This window comes from Trachurus japonicus, chromosome 6 (genome assembly GCF_045865225.1).
Source record: "Trachurus japonicus isolate A0001 chromosome 6, Traja_1.0".
Classification (NCBI taxonomy): domain Eukaryota; kingdom Metazoa; phylum Chordata; class Actinopteri; order Carangiformes; family Carangidae; genus Trachurus; species Trachurus japonicus.
Window position 1 is genome coordinate 11,791,597 of NC_140912.1, and position 17,931 is coordinate 11,809,527.

General features: G+C 39.2%; 1 protein-coding gene and 1 non-coding gene across 2 annotated transcripts; both read right to left on the reverse strand.

Moving 5' to 3' along the window:
* Positions 1-6,691: 6,691 nt before the first annotated feature.
* LOC146985644 (interferon-induced transmembrane protein 5-like) lies at positions 6,692-8,905 on the reverse strand. Its single transcript, XM_085780580.1, has 2 exons — positions 8,661-8,905; positions 6,692-7,006 (listed from the first exon to the last, which is right to left on the reverse strand). Exons 1-2 carry the CDS (start codon positions 8,865-8,867, stop codon positions 6,785-6,787), a joined length of 429 nt encoding a protein of 142 aa, XP_085636706.1. The 5' UTR covers positions 8,868-8,905; the 3' UTR covers positions 6,692-6,784.
* Positions 8,906-10,340: 1,435 nt separating this feature from the next.
* trnam-cau (transfer RNA methionine (anticodon CAU)) lies at positions 10,341-10,412 on the reverse strand. Its single transcript has one exon. It is a non-coding gene; the product is annotated as a tRNA-Met (tRNA).
* Positions 10,413-17,931: the final 7,519 nt, after the last annotated feature.

Below are 17,931 nucleotides of genomic sequence, written 5' to 3' on the forward strand. Positions count from 1 at the left end.
TGTACTTTAACACACACAAAGGAAAGAAAAGATAGCTGGTGCTAAGACCCAGTGAAGATTAAAATGTGCTGTGGTAAGATGAAGGAATGTTTTTGATTCACGTCATGTGTTGCTGCGCTTTATATTACACTAACTAAGCCTCAACTAGGCCGTAGTTTGTATTAAATTACTATAATTAGATGTAAAACATTGTAGTGAGAAAAGACTCAATTGTGTTAATGAATAAAGTTTTATTTCCAAAACAAGGGCATAGTAGTAAGAGTCTTAGGCAATTAGACACCATTATGATGAGGGGAGGAGAGAGGAGAACAAATTTAGAGTGATCTGATTGGTTGGTGAACACCCGACGTTAGGGATGTGGGAGAGGGATAAAACAAGAGAACTGTCAATGGAAGTGGAGTAGAGGCAGTCTTTCTGACTGAACTTCAGAAGAAAACTGTACTTAGTATAAAAGTAGACAAAATTATCCCATAAATGATGTTCTCCATTTGACAGTAAATAAATCATCAGAGTTTTAGAGCACTGCAGGTGAAGAACTGGTGCAGTGAAAACAAAATAATTCATTGTAACTCACAAGGTACTATGGAAATACACAGGGAAACTCAGGAAGACTATATGAACACAAGGAGAAATAAAAAATCAACACAACTGCTATATAAATTTAACTTATTTTATTTATTTATACGCCCATTATAGCAAAGTCTCAGTCAGAATTTCTGACTACTCTGACTCTGAAATAAAGTATAATATATATCACATCCAAAATCTGTTAGAAGCAGACACTAATGATTGTTATACATCACATTAAATATATCCATCATGAACTTCTGACAGCCTCATTGGAAGAATGCTTGGTCTCCTCTTCAACTGACATGGCAGTGACTCCTGATCAGATACTGATGAGTCCATGCATGGACACACACAGAGGTTTTAGTCAGAGGTCACCAGGCCACAGACCCCAGCCTCACTAGAGAGTCTCTGGCTTCAGTTTAATCTTCCTCTTGTTAGCTTTCTGCTTGTGTTAGGGTCGGTTTTGACCCAAGTCTTAAATCAGCTGTAAAACACACTAAAAACAATTGTTTATAATCCTATTTGTTTCTCATCTCTTGGTTATGTTGTTAGGCTTCCTTATCCATGAAAAGGTTGGTTTTGCACTTATGACTTCAGTTTTAAATCTCATTGTTCTTATTGTTATAACCGGCTCAAAACCGACCCTAACGACGCAAATGTCATAATTTTAACCAGAACATTTTAGAACTTTGTGATTTTTTTAGTTTTTTGTTTGTTTTATTTTGTTTAAATACAGGTTTCTGACAATTCAAAAAGCCTTGATGCAATAAACAAATTTACACATTAAAAACCTAAAAAGGAAGGTTAACCAGGCCAATTCAGGTTTAGACTTCCTTGTCTCCTCCTACTCTCCTCATCATCACAGCTGACTGCTCGCTCAGACCACTCGACTTACAGCTGGCTCTGCCACAAACCTCTTCGGGGCAATAATTGCAACATAATTTAAACATCATGTGTGTTATGCTGTTTCCAGTAAGGCATCTGGAACTGGGACAAGTTGTTATTTTGTCCCTGTAAAGGTCAAATACTGTAAACATATTGCTGTATCACGACAAGCAAACTTCCTTCAAACAGGCTTTAGTAAAATGTATGATTATCATTTGATGATTAAAAGATTTGATGATTAGACTTTGGCAGGTGTGGCAAACAAGCCTCCATTCAATATGACAAATGGGACTGGCCTATTCATTTAGTGAGTGACTGTAGCCATGTCTGATTGTAAGTTTCATCCACTAGATATGTATGAAGGCCAAGAAAGGAAGGAAGGACATCACTCAACCTATAGCTACCTGCGAGCTGTGTGCACACACTCCGTTCTGTCAATAGCTGTGTTTGTCTACCTCAGCATACACATTTCATTTTGTATTAATTCGCATCACTAATGTGTATTGCTGGAAGTGCTTTTAACAGATCTGTGAAAACTGACACCACCAGAGAGCCATGTATTGACACTGACTGGAGTAAACCAAAAAGTAGCCTATAGACCTTTTCAGAGAGTATAAACAAAGACAGGTGTGGCTCATTAGAAAACGCTAAATGGAATGGAGCCTTAATTAGTATCCTTGGTAACACCTGTAGAGTAAACATAAGTCATCAGTGAAAGATAAAGCGTGCAATTTGTGCCAGATCTACAGTATGGGGACATTTCCCATGTTGATACAGTTGAGCTGGTGGAAATGTGTAGAAATAAAAACCAGGAGTGTCCACAGTGTTGAGTTATTAAGAGAAAAGCAATAGTGTTTGATTTCTTCACCATTCACACTGATGGAAGGACCCAGAGCCTGAAGTTGACCTAAGGATTGTGACATATGGGAGTAGAAACTAACTGCGAACAACATCAGACCACAACAGGCAGGTGTAGGACCTGACATGCACGTGGCCCAGATGTGCTTTGACTTTAGTTCAGAGTACAGCTTTCTTCTAATGAGCAACAAATGATCATTACAGTAAGAAAGTGAAACGACAAACGCCAGAAGATATTGACATAAACCGGATTTCAGTGTAGAATTGCCACAGAATATTTCTACTGTTCACACTTTAAATCCACAACATGAAACCCAAGAACAGGACAATTATGGAGAAAAAATAATAATAATGCAGCAGAACCTTTCACACAGGGAGGTTTGGAAACAGTATCTCTGTATGACAAACCACACACATGAAACAGGTGCAGGTTTAGGCCAACCGCCTACCTAATTATCTGGTTACCTAATCGCTACACAAAAACAACACTCCCTTCAAGGAACCGCACTGCATAGCAACTCACATCGGCAGCATCGCCGAGGGACACACAACAATAAACTGGATATAAATGTAGACATAGCAAAGATGAACAATGGTCAAATTATAATGAATACAATATTATTTGCAACATTTTGGCTGCATGGGACTCACAGCATGGAGGAATTTTTTCAAATTAGGAAATCTTGCATTGCAATGCATGATGAAAAGACGTGTTGAGACAGTGTTTGTCTTTGTGACAGCCATTTGTCTTGTCTCCAATTGAACAGAGCTGAGAGTAAGTCTGAAAATTAATAATCCCCAAGAGCGAATGAGGGACCGGTTCAGACATGACGAATATAAATCTATAATTCTAGGAGCGTTCCCAGCTTTAACAGACAGTGGATGACTGGATCAGATTGTGGCAGTTACTTAATAAAAACATAGGCTAGCAGCCACCTGACATACAGAAAGTGTTTAAGGTGTTCTAGTTTCATAAATAACCCACTCCTGTAATTATCTGCAAATTCTAAACAGTGACTGTTCAAACAAAGACATAGTGAGTGAGTACTGGAGAGGGGATTCAAATGTTTGTCTCAGTGGGTGTGTGTGTCATGGATAAATGTACAGTATATGAATCTAGACCTGTTTGTGTTGTCCTATTCAAATTCATGCCTGTGTTTGTGTAGACCTATATTATATCCAGTTTACATGAATGCCATTAAATTTGATTTGGCTATAGCTGTGACATCAGAGATGATACATCCACAGGTCCGGGTACAGTAGTATTGATTGTTGTTCCATCATTTTTGGGATGCTATACCCTCCCTTTGGTAAACCAGAGAAAACTAGACTGGAGCTGTATTTAAACTGCCCAGAAAAGCAAACCCACACAGCTTTTAGTTGTTTTATATTACTGAAAACAATGTGCTAGACGGATGGAGAAACTTCTCGGACATTGCCCAAGAGTGGATGGTGCTTTAGGCATGGCATTAAACTGAGTTAAGATTTAGAAACAAGATTAGGTTGGGTTCAGATTTGAACCAAAGAAAATCCTTCCTAAAGCACACTTCAGTTGTTACTCATGTTGCACAGAACTGGATTTGACTTTTACCAACTACCGAGCAAGTTTTTAAAAGCTTTTAAGTCAACAAGAGTGAGTCATGCTGGGAAGTGTTAAAGTTTAGATGAGATGTTTGTTAATTAATAGAAAGGCTTTCATGTCATATGTGTCCTTACATTACATATACCCAGTGCTTCCCCAGGCCCCCAGTACAGTAAAACAGCGGTAAGGAGCTAACGCCCCCCTCCCTCTGTTGTGCTAGCCTGTAATTCTCCACGGCTCAGACATCTGTAAGCATTTCTCTCCGACCACAGGAGGAAAATAGAAAGTTGGAAGACGGAGGCTGTTATTTGGGTGCGTATAAATAAAGTTTTGAGCAAAGGAGAGGCCGTGTAACATGATGGGAGTACATATGTACGGTGGGAGGTCAGGAGGAGCAGAACACCCAAGTCATCAAAGACATGGCAAAAGGAGCAGGAGGACAAAGGAAGCATACTGTATGATGTTGGCCTTTAGTTTCTACATAGCCCCGGCGCTTCTCAGTGAGGGTATTTGACATATAAAAGGCATGTACCAGCTCGTTCTATTCTCTGCTGTCACATATACCCCTCGATTTGCATGTTGGCCCATAGCCATATGCTACATGAGGTGTTGGTGATTAACATGTCAAATCGTTGCCTGAATACCTGGATTGTGCATGGTGACAAGAAGGATCCTTGTAGTTTAAAACTATGTCAATTAATGTTGGAATCTGCATCGGCTTGTTCAGTTCAACATGAATGCAAACAAAAGTGATTAATTCAACAGGCAGGGGTACGACAAATGAAACAACAAAAGAATCTTGCCATATTTGGCAAAAAAAAGTGCAGCACAACATCCAGTATGACAGATTAGAACAAAACATCCACGTGTTGATAAGCGTTAAAGGGATAGTTCAACATTTTGGCAAATTGGCCCATTGCCATAATCCCTTTAGTTTTAGGAGTAGGTTTGTCGGTGCAACTATTTCTAGAACGGCAGAGCAGAGCTGCGAGCTGCTCAGAGCTACGCTACGGAGGCTCGTGGAATTTCTTGGTTTCCTTCATCAAACTGAGATAACAACGGAACGTTATGAGACAGAGTTGTTTTTGAGGTAAATTCATGCAAAAACGCTGATGCGCGTTCCCAGTTTTTCAGCAAGCAGTCTCTGCATTTGCCTCGAAAACAACTCCATCTCATAACATTCTGTTATTTTCTCATAGCGTGGTGAATATGCAGGCACAATTTGTGCACAATGGAGTTCTTGGATTGTGTATTGATGAGTTTGATGAGGGAAACCAAGAAATTCCATTAGCCTCCGTAGCGTAGCTCTGAGCAGCTCGCGGCTCTGCTCCGCCATTCTAAAAATAGCTTGCACTGACAATTAAAGGTAACGAACCTACTCCTAAAACTACAGGGATTATGGCATTGGGTCAATTTGCCAAAATGTTGAACTATCCCTTTAAGATGTTCCTGGTGCTGTGTCAAGCCAACCAAGAGCGAGCGAAAAATGACAAATGTCCCATAAACTGTGTGCCATTCAATTCATAATCACTTCCTCAGACTGAGAACAGACTGAGTGGAAGTGAGCCATCTTGTCCCACGGCTTCTTCCACACTGCTGCCAGCTCCTGTGTAGTGGTCTGCATGGGCGGCCCTGCCCTTACAACCCGGAGGGCACATTTATACCGCTCCCAAAAATGTTGGGTGCTGTATATAGTTGGCGCTGCAGCAGGCTCACAGCTGGGATGAAAACAACCATGCCTATAGGGACCCACCCCAGAATCCAACGCCCAGCATGATCTCTGGGTGTAGGTGCTGCAGCAAAACCACAAGGACCATTTGAACATTCATCTCTCAAGAGCTCAAATGGCATCCCTGTGTTTATTAACTGTAACCTGGAAAAAGGTCCCAAGAAGTGTGGGTAGATTTTTGATAAAGAAGGTGGAAGCTTTTTGTGAAGGATAAAATTAAGGTCGTTTTTCAATGCAAAACTGAGTTAACAGTATCTGGTTTATTTAGCTCAGGAGGTTTGACAAGAAGATGTTTAAAAACACAAATAAAAAATACACGAATAGTGACAAAAAATAGATGTATATTGTAACAATGATAAAAATGTAAAGAAAAAAAAAAGATATAAGACAAAAAAAGAAAGGACTATCAAAAGGTGAAGGTGAATGTCCCTTGTAAAGTGGCTTTTCATCATCACGGTAGTCAGACTCTGGCGCCACAGTCCTCTGCTCTGTCTGCTCTGGTTCTCCTCTATCTATCCTGACTGGAGGTAATTTCAGCTGTCACCCAAATTCCCTTTCAACATAAATACAATAAATAACAACAAAAAATTACCCAGATTAGCTGCTTGCTTGATCTCTCTCGTCTCCATTTGTTCCTTTATGTTCTATTGACATCTTCTTTAGTCTTTGATCAACTTCACATCTCATCTGACCAAGCTTAACACCCTTTAATACTGACATTATAATTAGGGATGCACTGATACTGATGCGCTAAACTGCCGTATTGCTTTTACTGACATACAGTAATAACATTAACTTGTCTCATTAGTTTTTGGTTGTTTGACCAAAAGTTTTCATATTTTATATTGCTCAAATAATTGATATCAGTATTAGTATTAGTGCATCCAGAAGAGTATATTTGTGTAATATATAACCAAAGGTTGACTTTTCTAATTAAGATTATTAATGATGAGCAGATTTTAGAAAGCCCAGGACAGGCTCTGACTTCCTTACAGAAAAGGATCACTGAAACCTTTATCACTTAGCATCAGCCCACATCTGCTGAATCTAATCAAAATGAAGAATCAAATGCCCATACAAAGTGTGAATGGGTTGACTTTGAAACTGATCTTTTTTTATTATTGTTATTATCTTCATTATTTCTGTCTCGCCACCTCCATCTACCAGCTGAACAGTTTCACGAAGTTCTGGAAGCCGTCCTCTCCGAGAAAGTCAAAGGAGCCCTGAGATGAGCCGAGGTGGACGAGCAGGAGGACGAGAAGGACGACGGCCAGGAGTGGAATCAGCAGGTTCCAGCCAGCAGCCAGGATGTTGTACCACTTGGCCTTGTCTGAACACTCCTGGGCCAGCTGCAGGTTACCCTGAGTCTTCTGGTCCCTGGCCTAAACACACACATACAGAATTGTTAAGAGTTTTAAAATAATAATAATTAAAGCAGCATATGAAAGCTTTGTCTCTTCTACAGCGAAACATTTCCAAAAGTAAAAGGGACATAAAGAGCACGAATGCTCATACTCATGTAATACCATACCATATAGTAAGAGGAGAGGGGCAGACAAAGACTAATCATAATGTTCAGTTGTGTTTGTTTACTTCATTGCAGCTTTTCCCATAATTCCCATGTTTTTCCATAGCTACAGAATACGGTTGGAGTGATATTAAATCCTTGAGTTGCCTCCAAGTGTATGCATGTATTTTGGATGGACCGGGCTGAATCTGTTCCCCAGTACTCTCTAATTTCCCGTGAGTACTTGCCCATTAGGAAGATGCCAATTACGCCATATTTAACTCCCCAGACGAGCAGCCAGTCCGTGTCTTTAATTTGAGAGCTGAGCCAGTGTAGGGCCTGTGATTCAGAGAAGCTCTCTATGCAGACAGAAATAAAAAGACTAAAATGAAGGGTACACACACCCTTTTGTGGTGAGTTGTTTCGGTAACCTTTTTATCCAGGTAGTAGTAGCCTACTACAGTTTGTCCAGTCCTGCTTCACACATGGTGTTTTCGAGGATGTGGGGATTTTAGGCGTCTTTAAGTGAGAAAAGCTTTTGTTTAGGTTTTGGTTCGTGCTCCTGGACAGCCCCATTCCTGTGGCAAAGGCCACACCAACTTTTTACTGTGTGTGTGCCATCTGACCAGCGACAATAACAGGTTTCTACAATGCCCAAAATATATTCTTTCTTCTTTTGCAACAAATACTTTCTTATCAGAGAAGACACATGACCACTTTATGGCATAACCTTTTGCATCTGTAAATTCAGCTGTATGAAGTTTTTCTTGACTTTAGCAGAGAAATCAAAGATATGTCCCTCTTCTGCTTTTAGATGTTTGTCTGTGCTTCATCCACAATATGGCATTTGCTATTGCTCATTGCTTCTGAGCTTCCCTCACTTTTTATATGCCAAAATTCATCAGTGAAGAGTTTAAAATCATCACATCTTGCTGCATTAGGTGGCACAGTTCAAATCTCCCTCTAAGGTTATGTTGCCTATTGTTGACTAGTTATAAAACAGTTTCAAGTTTAAGTTAAGTTCATTTAATAGGGTTGATGTCATAGAATGTAGTTCCACTACTACTGTCCCTGGTTGGGCTTTTACATCCCTAAGCCTACCTCTAGTGTAGAAATAGTCAGTTTAAATTATCACATAAATATACACTACATACACTACATTGCTTGTGATGTGTAATGATTGACAACAATAGAACAAATTAAACACAACAGAAAATAACTATTGATAAGATTAAGATGTTCTCTTTTCTCACCTGTGTGTGTAAGAAATCAGTCATGCAATTCTACTAGGCTACTAAGATTTGGCAGTTGACATCATCAGTAATACATATGATTTGGATTCAGAATCAGTGATGAAGGATTAAGAAGAATCTTCTGAGCCATCTGCTCTTAAACATGAAACAGTAGGCTACAAGCTGTCCCAGTTTTCTTTCTTTCAAATTTTGGACATTGAGCAGCTCATAAAATTGGCCCAAAATGGAAACTTATATGTTTTTAAGTGGCACCAGAGTGAAAAAAAAAGATCTCACCTTAATGGAGTAGACGAGAGCCATGAATCCCAGGCAGCAGAAGTTAACATACAAGGTGTTGCACAGTGACCAGATGAGATAGTCCCGGGGAGGATTCTTGCCAGTGTTGCCCATGTTCACCACGGTGGATCCAGCCGGCTTGCGCGCGGATTTACAGTTGGTGAGCGGGGTGCAGTCAGAGGGGAAGTTGTACGAATGGTTGTCCATGGTTTATGTTCAGTCAGGTTGCTGAATATGTACCTGTTCAACCTAGCTATAGTGGACCAAATGATCGTGCAAGGTCTCGCTTTGGAAATTAGTGCGCCCCCCCTTCCTCTTATGTGAGTGGCTTATAAAGGTCTGTGAAGAAGGAGGTGGCCGGGAGAGGACGCATGGGCAGGGTCCTTTAATATACAGCAGGTCTGTCATTATGTGGTCAGGCCTGAGAGAGCCTGAAATAGAGATAGAGAGAGACAGACAGACAGCCGTATGAGAGAGGAGACAGAAAAAGAGATCTTGATGTACAGTATATAGATGCATGGGAGCAGCATAAAGACATTTTCCACCAAAGAAGCTTTCACCTAACCGCTTTCTTAGAAGCCCTGGTGTACACCACCAGGTGGTGGATGAGCTGTGTTGGTCTTTGAATATGTTGAGGAGGAGTTCATCTTAAGTTCTGTGTGCCAGCCTAGAGGGATGTGGTCTCAAAGGAACTGAGTGGGTGCAGAAAGGTCACACTTCACAACAAATTACTTAAATACTATACGGCAACTCCACTCCACACACGCCCTGATGTCCACGCTTACAGACCTCAAATTAAAGTTCTGGTCAATAATCACGCTGACGCAGCCTGGACGTGGTTTTGTTTAAGGTATAAAATGAACCACCAAACACAAACAGAAAATTTACCCCTGACTTTTTCTGAAAATTGATTAGCTAATTGTTTTGGCTGTCCTTCAAACATACCAAAACTGGATTACAGGGCTATATCTTTGGTCTACCAGAGTATTTTCACAACTCTGTTTGGGAATGTTTTGTCTAAGACTTGATGATATCCAAAGGGCATGGGATGGAGTGGATTTCACAGATGTGACAAAACAAAACAAAAAACACATTAATGTTTAAAAACAAAATGGACAAAATAATTCCATGATTATGAAAATGAGCACTGGTCAAAGGCTATGTGAAACAGTGCCCTCTGCTGGCTGCTAACTAATATGGCTCCATATGTTAGTGGCCATTTAGCATCTCCTTGACCGCAGACGATCACAATTATGTATCTAAGCTTTCAGCAAAACTCAAGTCAAAAGCACTTGCCGTGTGATAAAAGTTTTAATGTACAGTTATTTTGAAAAGTTTTAGGTTCAACAATGTATAGTTTCTGTGTTAGTAGCCTATCATTGCTTTCTATTTAACTTTTTTTTTCGACCTCGTTTGTGTTGAAAAAAATCTCCTTTCTTTGTTATGGTGTGCAACAACGCCACAAGAAATCCCTGATCGTTAAACCTCAATACACTGGTTTACTCGACCAAACGTAATCATGTGATGTTTAAACTGACGCTTAGGTGATATGGTTTTCAGAAAAAGGTTAGTTCCTAAATGGTATGTCGATGTCGCGATCACGTTTTGTGTTCGTAATAATAAAGAGCAGGACATACCGGTGAGTAGCGCACGTGGTAGGATCATGAGAAAAACAAAAGCTAGCAGAGGATGGTTTCGATCCATCGACCTCTGGGTTATGGGCCCAGCACGCTTCCGCTGCGCCACTCTGCTGTGGCGACGGTGGGGGAACTTTTATCGTATATGAATGTGGCGTCTGACGTAAAACTCCAGCAATGGCCTATCAGAAACATCCATACTATTATCGGCTACGGTTAGCTGAATAAACGTGTGTTTTACTACTACTACAACAACAACAACAACTACAACAACAAAAGATAAAAACCTTTACTGTCAGTTGCTATTCTGTTCAAATAAAGGTAAATTATCTGAATTATCAGTTTGCCATGCATGCGTCTCCTAGTCAATCTATGCTTTGAATATTTTGCATTTCTCCTTGGAGGACCGAGATGGTGAACTTAAATTAAAATTGAGGGGGCTAGGCTACGAACCTGCAGTCCAGTGAATCCCCGTGGTGTTAGTGGTGTAAAACAGGTCTCATTTCCTCTGCAGAGAGGCCAAAGCAGTTGATCTTGTCTCATCATTTGCTGGTTATGTCTCCTCACTATCTCCAAAGAAAATTGACTTAAGATTCCATCTTTTTTAAACAAATGATCCTGCAAAGAGTGTATGCTTGTGTGTGTGCGTGTCTACTTTCTTTTACTAGTTTGCCTTGGTGTCATCCTTCAGAACTCACTTTTTTAAAAGGACAATTGCGCCCTCTGCAGTACAAAGTAGGAGGGGCATGGGGAATATGTATGGTCGTGTGGGAGCCCTTTGTGAACATGATATATCAGTACTAACACCATGACATAACTTTATCAATTATAAAAAGTCTAACATCTAAATATTTGTTTTCAATATTTAATTTATTAACTGTGCAGAAGTGCAGGATCAGAATAGCAAAGCCTTATCACATGACAAGAGGACAGCTGACTGACAGAATGCTGACAGTTTGGTGTGAAAATTAATTTAAGTTTTCAAATTAGTTGCCCAAAGAAAATCTGCCAGCATGATTGAGACAATCTACATAGGGACACAAGCTGAAGCTGAGCTGAAACAAATTTCCATCTCTTATGTTGGACTGTTTGAAAGTGTCGATTTCACAGTTACATTTCCATGTTTGTCTTGAGACGTCTGTCCCCACAAAGCAGGAGAGTTTTCATTGAATGAAATGAGACCATTTCACTGCGGTAAACTTTATTGCCACGTGTTCCTCTCCTCATATCTCTGCAACAGCAACAGCATTGAAGGGGATTAAGTCCAACCTTGACAACTTCACAGGAAAGTTACAGAATGGCATTAAATGAATGAAAAAAAATACATATCTGCATGCTGATTAAAAAGGATCACAAAACATTTGAAACAGTGCTGCTAAGCTTTTGCTCTAAAGAATAGCCTAACATTTCTGCATCACTTTCAACCTGACGTAATCGCCCAATGTCTGACAGCACTCCAACAGCTTCTCTCTCCCACCCACCCATCCATTGAAATAAAACTCACTGGATTTGACACCTTTCTATAACTGACATATGATGTAAGCTTTCAGGGCGCAATCACGTGTAACCTGCCAGGTGCCGTTCTCTGACACCATGGTGCAGCCAGTACCCTGGATGGATTTGTCCGGCTGCCCTTGTCCCCACTGTGCAAAGGTCAAAGGTTGATTTTTCATATCAACTTCAAAATCCCCAACTGCTTTTTGATTGTTGATGTTGATCCAGGCTGTTTTGTTACGTCCTCAAAGAACTGAGTCAGAGCAGCGTTCTCCTCCTCAATTTGGGGCCTTGCTGATGGGTGCAGAACTCAACAGCCCTGGAGAAAGTGCCTCTCCTTGTAGGACACAATATTTCTCATCAACTTTCCGCACAAAATCATATTATAGCTGAAAGAAGAAAACAGAACACACAATGAGCACATTAATAAGTCATAGATTTAAATTTGGCACTGTGTGACAATAAAATCCACTCATGGTTCACTCAATAGGTTGTTTGGAGCTTACAGTAGGCTCCAACTCATACGACAGTTGTCGTTGGTCCATGCACTCGAATACGACCCCCCTGGAGCGTTTCCAAAAAGCGCCCCCTGTCGGTGACATGGGGACAGAGACTTTTACAGAACAGAACACAATACAGCTAATTTATTTGGTAGCCGCCCTTAATGAGCTAACCAAGGTAAGTAGTCAGTAAATATTAATTAATTTTATAACTATAGAATATGTTGTCAGTGCGACTATCCTTGCAGGTTGTCATTGTCATTGCGTTTTAATGATGTTTCAACTTAGTATGTAACTTAGTATGTACTTTATTAATATTGTTTACCGGCTGAGGCCGGCTAATGGTTAGCACGGACACCGTAGCTGTCACAAAACTACACAAATGTGTGCAAAACTATAAATGTGTGCGTTAATCCCTCGTATTAGATCGATTTTCTGACACAATATATTGCCTATGTTACTTTACAAACGACTGTAGTTGTTATTACGTTTAAATTAGGGATGCATCATGCAAATTATCGAGTAATTCATTAATCGATAGTTGATAGACCTTATCGATCGATGATCGATTAATTGATAAGCGGCGATTTTCCTGAGAACCTAAATTTAAGGGGAAAATTCCTTATGGACTTTACACTAGTATTTGTTAATTTATTTTAAGAGCACAGCACAATGAAAATGTTTAAGTAGCACGTTATTTGGGACAGAGAGCTCTGAGGTTGAAGTCCTATCATAATGAGATGAGATGAGGTGAGAGAGCTGCGTTTCCATTACAGATTTTCGCAAAATAAAAGCGATATTTCTGAAACTTCGAAAAAGTGCAATTGCCATTTGCGGGTGTTTCCATTAGGTATTTTGCGAATGAGCCGTAATGCGTCTTGCGTTTCTATGGTGACGGCACAGCAATCTCAGCTGCCGACAGCTGTTGCTGTTATTGTTATTAACAAAGACGAAAACAGCGCTTGATTGCTGAAAGGCAAAGCCCGTGTGGCGCTGGCAGCGGCCACAAATAAGGACGCACTCACACGGGCCAGTTGTTCCGTACCGTGCTGAAGCCCGAATCCCCCCCCCCCTGTCCCCCGCTGGCCCGCACTCACACCACCTCCAACCCAAGCTGCTCAAGCACGGCTGCCTCCGTTGATATAGAGGGATTATTTGTTTACCAACACAGCGGATGTGCGCTTTAACCTGACTGCAGAAAGAACGGAGCCTTTTAACACCAGCGGTGATGAGGCGCTGTCGCGCTGACAACAATATTGTGTCCACACACCCGTACTGGTTTATGTGACTTAAGGTGACATGTCGGCGCAGGAGGGAGTGGGAGCGTGGATGCGAGCCAGTCTCCTTCAACCATGCAGGGAAAAGGGGAATGATAGGAAAGGGTTTTCTAATTTATTGAGAAACAATGCCCAGGTCAGCAATGCATGACAATAAACATGTGGTTCATTTGTCCCCTCAAGTTACATAAACCAACACAGCTTGGACACACGCGCTGTTCTCCGCGGCACCGCAACGAGCGCTTTTTTTTTCTTTTCTTTTTTTTTTTTTAAATTAAGCTCCGGTAGCGACCGGCTAAACTACGGTAGGATAACTGCAGTGAAGTTAGTTTTAAGTTGGATATTTGACAGACATTCGCTCCTTCTCAATAGATTAAAAAATCATAGAAAATATAACATGTGTTCAAATACAATAAAAACAGGTGTGTCGGAGGCTTAGCTCTACCATCCTGTGTTGATTTTAAGCCAACAGGTCACATGACCTGGGAGTTATTGAGCTATAATGCTCATATTTACAGTATAAAATAAATCAAAAATCCATATAAAATATTACATTTGTTTAAATGCAATAAAAACAGGTGTGTGTCATAGAGGAGGCTTAGCTCTACCATCCTGTGTTGATTTTGAGTCAACAGGTCACATGACCTTGGAGTTATTGAGCTCTAATGCTCATATTTACTGTATAAAATACATAAAAAATTCATATAAAATATTACATTCATTTAAATGCAATAAAAACAGGTGTGTCCCATAGAGGAGGCTTAGCTCTACCATCCTGTGTTGATTTTGAGCCAACAGGTCACATGACCTGGGAGTTATGAGCTATAATGCTCATATTTACAGTATAAAAATACATATAAATTCATATAAAATATTACATTTGTTTAAATGCAATAAAAACAGGTTGTGTCTCATAGAGAAGGCTTAGCCCTACCATCCTGTGTTGATTTTGAAGGTCAACAGGTCACATGACCTGAGAGTTATTGAGCTATAATGCTCATATTTACAGTATAAAATAACATAAAAAATTCATATAAAATAGTAAATGTGTTTAAATGCAATAAAAACAGGTGTGTGTCATAGAGGAGGCTTAGCTCTACCATCCTGTGTTGATTTTGAGCCAACAGGTCACATGACCTGGGAGTTATTGAGCTATAATGCTCATATTTACAGAATAAAATAAAACAAAAATCCATATAAAATATTACATTCGTTTAAATGCAATAAAAACAGGTGTGTCTCATAGAGAAGGCTTAGCCCTACCATCCTGTGTTGATTTTGAGTCAACAGGTCACATGACCTGAGAGTTATTGAGCTATAATGCTCATATTTACAGTATAAAATACATAATAAATTAATATAAAATAGTAAATGTGTTTAAATGCAATAAAAACAGGTGTGTGTCATAGAGGAGGCTTAGCTCTACCATCCTGTGTTGATTTTTAGCCAACAGGTCACATGACCTGGGAGTTATTGAGCTATAATGCTCATATTTACAGTATAAAATACATTAAAAATTCATATAAAATATTACATTTGTTTAAATTTTTTATATATTTTATACTGTAAATATGAGCATTAGAGCTCAATAACTCCCAGGTCATGTGACCTGTTGACTCAAAATCAACACAGGATGGTAGAGCTAAGCCTCCTCTATGACACACACCTGTTTTTTATTGCATTTAAAACACATTTACTATTTTATATGAATTCTTTATATATTTTATACAGTAAATATGAGCATTATAGCTCAATAACTCCCAGGTCATGTGACCTGTTGGCTAAAAATCAACACAGGATGGTAGAGCTAAGCCTCCTCTATGACACACACCTGTTTTTATTGCTGTTTAAAACACATTTACTATTTTATATGAATTCTTTATATATTTTATACAGTAAATATGAGCATTATAGCTCAATAACTCCCAGGTCATGTGACCTGTTGGCTCAAAATCAATACAGGATGGTAGGGCTAAGCCTCCTCTATGAGACATACCTGTTTTTATTGTATTTAAACACATTTAATATTTTATATGAATTTTTAATGTATTTTTATACCGTAAATATGAGCATTATAGCTCAATAAACTCCCAGGTCATGTGACCTGTTGGCTAAAAATCAACACAGGATGGTAGAGCTAAGCCTCCTCTATGACACGCACCTGTTTTTATTGCATTTAAACAAATGTAATATTTTATATGGATTTTTGATTTATTTTATACTGTAAATATGAGCATTAGAGCTCAATAACTCCCAGGTCATGTGACCTGTTGGCTAAAAATCAACACAGGATGGTAGAGCTAAGCCTCCTCTATGACACACACCTGTTTTTATTGCATTTAAACACATTTACTATTTTATATGAATTCTTTATATATTTTATACAGTAAATATGAGCATTATAGCTCAATAACTCCCAGGTCATGTGACCTGTTGGCTCAAATCACACAGGATGGTAGGGCTAAGCCTCCTCTATGAGACATACCTGTTTTTATTGTATTTAAACACATTTATATTTTATATGAATTTTTAATGTATTTTTATACCGTAAATATGAGCATTATAGCTCAATAACTCCCAGGTCATGTGACCCGTTGGCTCAAAATCAACACAGGATGGTAGGGCTAAGCCTTCCTCTATGAGACATACCTGTTTTTATTGTATTTAAACACATTTAATATTTTATATGAATTTTTAATGTATTTTTTATACCGTAAATATGAGCATTATAGCTCAATAACTCCCAGGTCATCTGACCTGTTGGCTAAAAATCAACACAGATGGTAGAGCTAAGCCTCCTCTATGACACACACCTGTTTTTATTGCATTTAAACACATTTACTATTTTATATGAATTCTTTATATATTTTATACAGTAAATATTGAGCTATTATAGCTCAATAACTCCATGGTCATCTGACCTGTTGGCTAAAAATCAACACAGGATGTAGAGCTAAGCCTCCTCTATGACACACACCTGTTTTTATTGCATTTAAACACATTTACTATTTTATATGAATTCTTTATATATTTTATACCGTAAATATGAGCATTATAGCTCAATAACTCCCAGGTCATGTGACCCGTTGGCTCAAAATCAACACAGGATGGTAGGGCTAAGCCTCCTCTATGAGACACACCTGTTTTTATTGTATTTAAACACATTTAATATTTTATATGAATTTTTAATGTAGGTTTATACCGTAAATATGAGCATTATAGCTCAATAACTCCCAGGTCATCTGACCTGTTGGCTAAAAATCAACACAGGATGGTAGAGCTAAGCCTCCTCTATGACACACACCTGTTTTTATTGCATTTAAACACATTTACTATTTTATATGAATTCTTTATATATTTTATACAGTAAATATGAGCATTATAGCTCAATAACTCCCAGGTCATGTGACCCGTTGGCTCAAAATCAACACAGGATGGTAGGGCTAAGCCTCCTCTATGAGACACACCTGTTTTTATTGTATTTAAACACATTTAATATTTTATATGAATTTTTAATGTATTTTATACCGTAAATATGAGCATTATAGCTCAATAACTCCCAGGTCATGTGACCTGTTGGCTAAAAATCAACACAGGATGGTAGTGCTAAGCCTCCTCTATGATGCACACCTGTTTTTATTGCATTTGAACACATCTAATATTTTATATGGATTTTTAAAATATTGAGAAGCGAGTGAGTGAGCGAATGTCTGTCAAATATCCAACTTCAAACTAACTTCACTGCAGTGGTAGGATACTGTAAACCAGCGCGGATCCGGTGTGTTTATCAAAGCTTGTCCGCCGTGCTGAGGCACCGGGTCGGTTTGAGCTGCGTTCAGGCTGCATTAACTCCTCAGGCAGCTCCGTGTCGGCGGCTTTTTGACTCGTTACTCACCGGTCGTCTGTGTGTTAGCGATGGTACAGCCTGAGTCCCGTATAGCTACAACAGGTAACAGTGTTGTCTCTTTTCACCTCCTCTCCCTCTCTCCCTTGTGTGCTGCAGTGCGCAGCGCTGCACAGGTTTACACAGAGATCTGCTACATTATGTCGGCTTTGCTTGTTTACATTTCACAGTAAAACTCCCATTGAAAAGGAACGATTAATTGCAAGTAATTTAATTTAATCGATTAAATTCTTATCGACAATTAATCGATAGTCGATTAATTGTTTGCATCCCTAGTTTAAATGGACACTTTATTATTATTTTATTTATTTTGGCGATGATTCTGTGAAGCTGGAGCAACAACTAAAAGGTCTACTTGATCGATATATTGATAGAACTGTCGAGGCAGCTAATTATTTACATGAATTTAAAACTGCACCATGCCTGTAAAAAATCAAGGTGGAAAATTTCAGACCTATG

Excerpts from the sequence above, each read along its gene's own strand:
- LOC146985644 (XM_085780580.1), bottom strand. The coding sequence starts at position 8,867 with ATGGACAACCATTCGTACAACTTCCCCTCTGACTGCACCCCGCTCACC. Across the intron at positions 7,007-8,660 it reads CTCTCGTCTACTCCATTAAG|GCCAGGGACCAGAAGACTCA; the intron begins GTGAGATCTTTT and ends GTGTGTGTTTAG.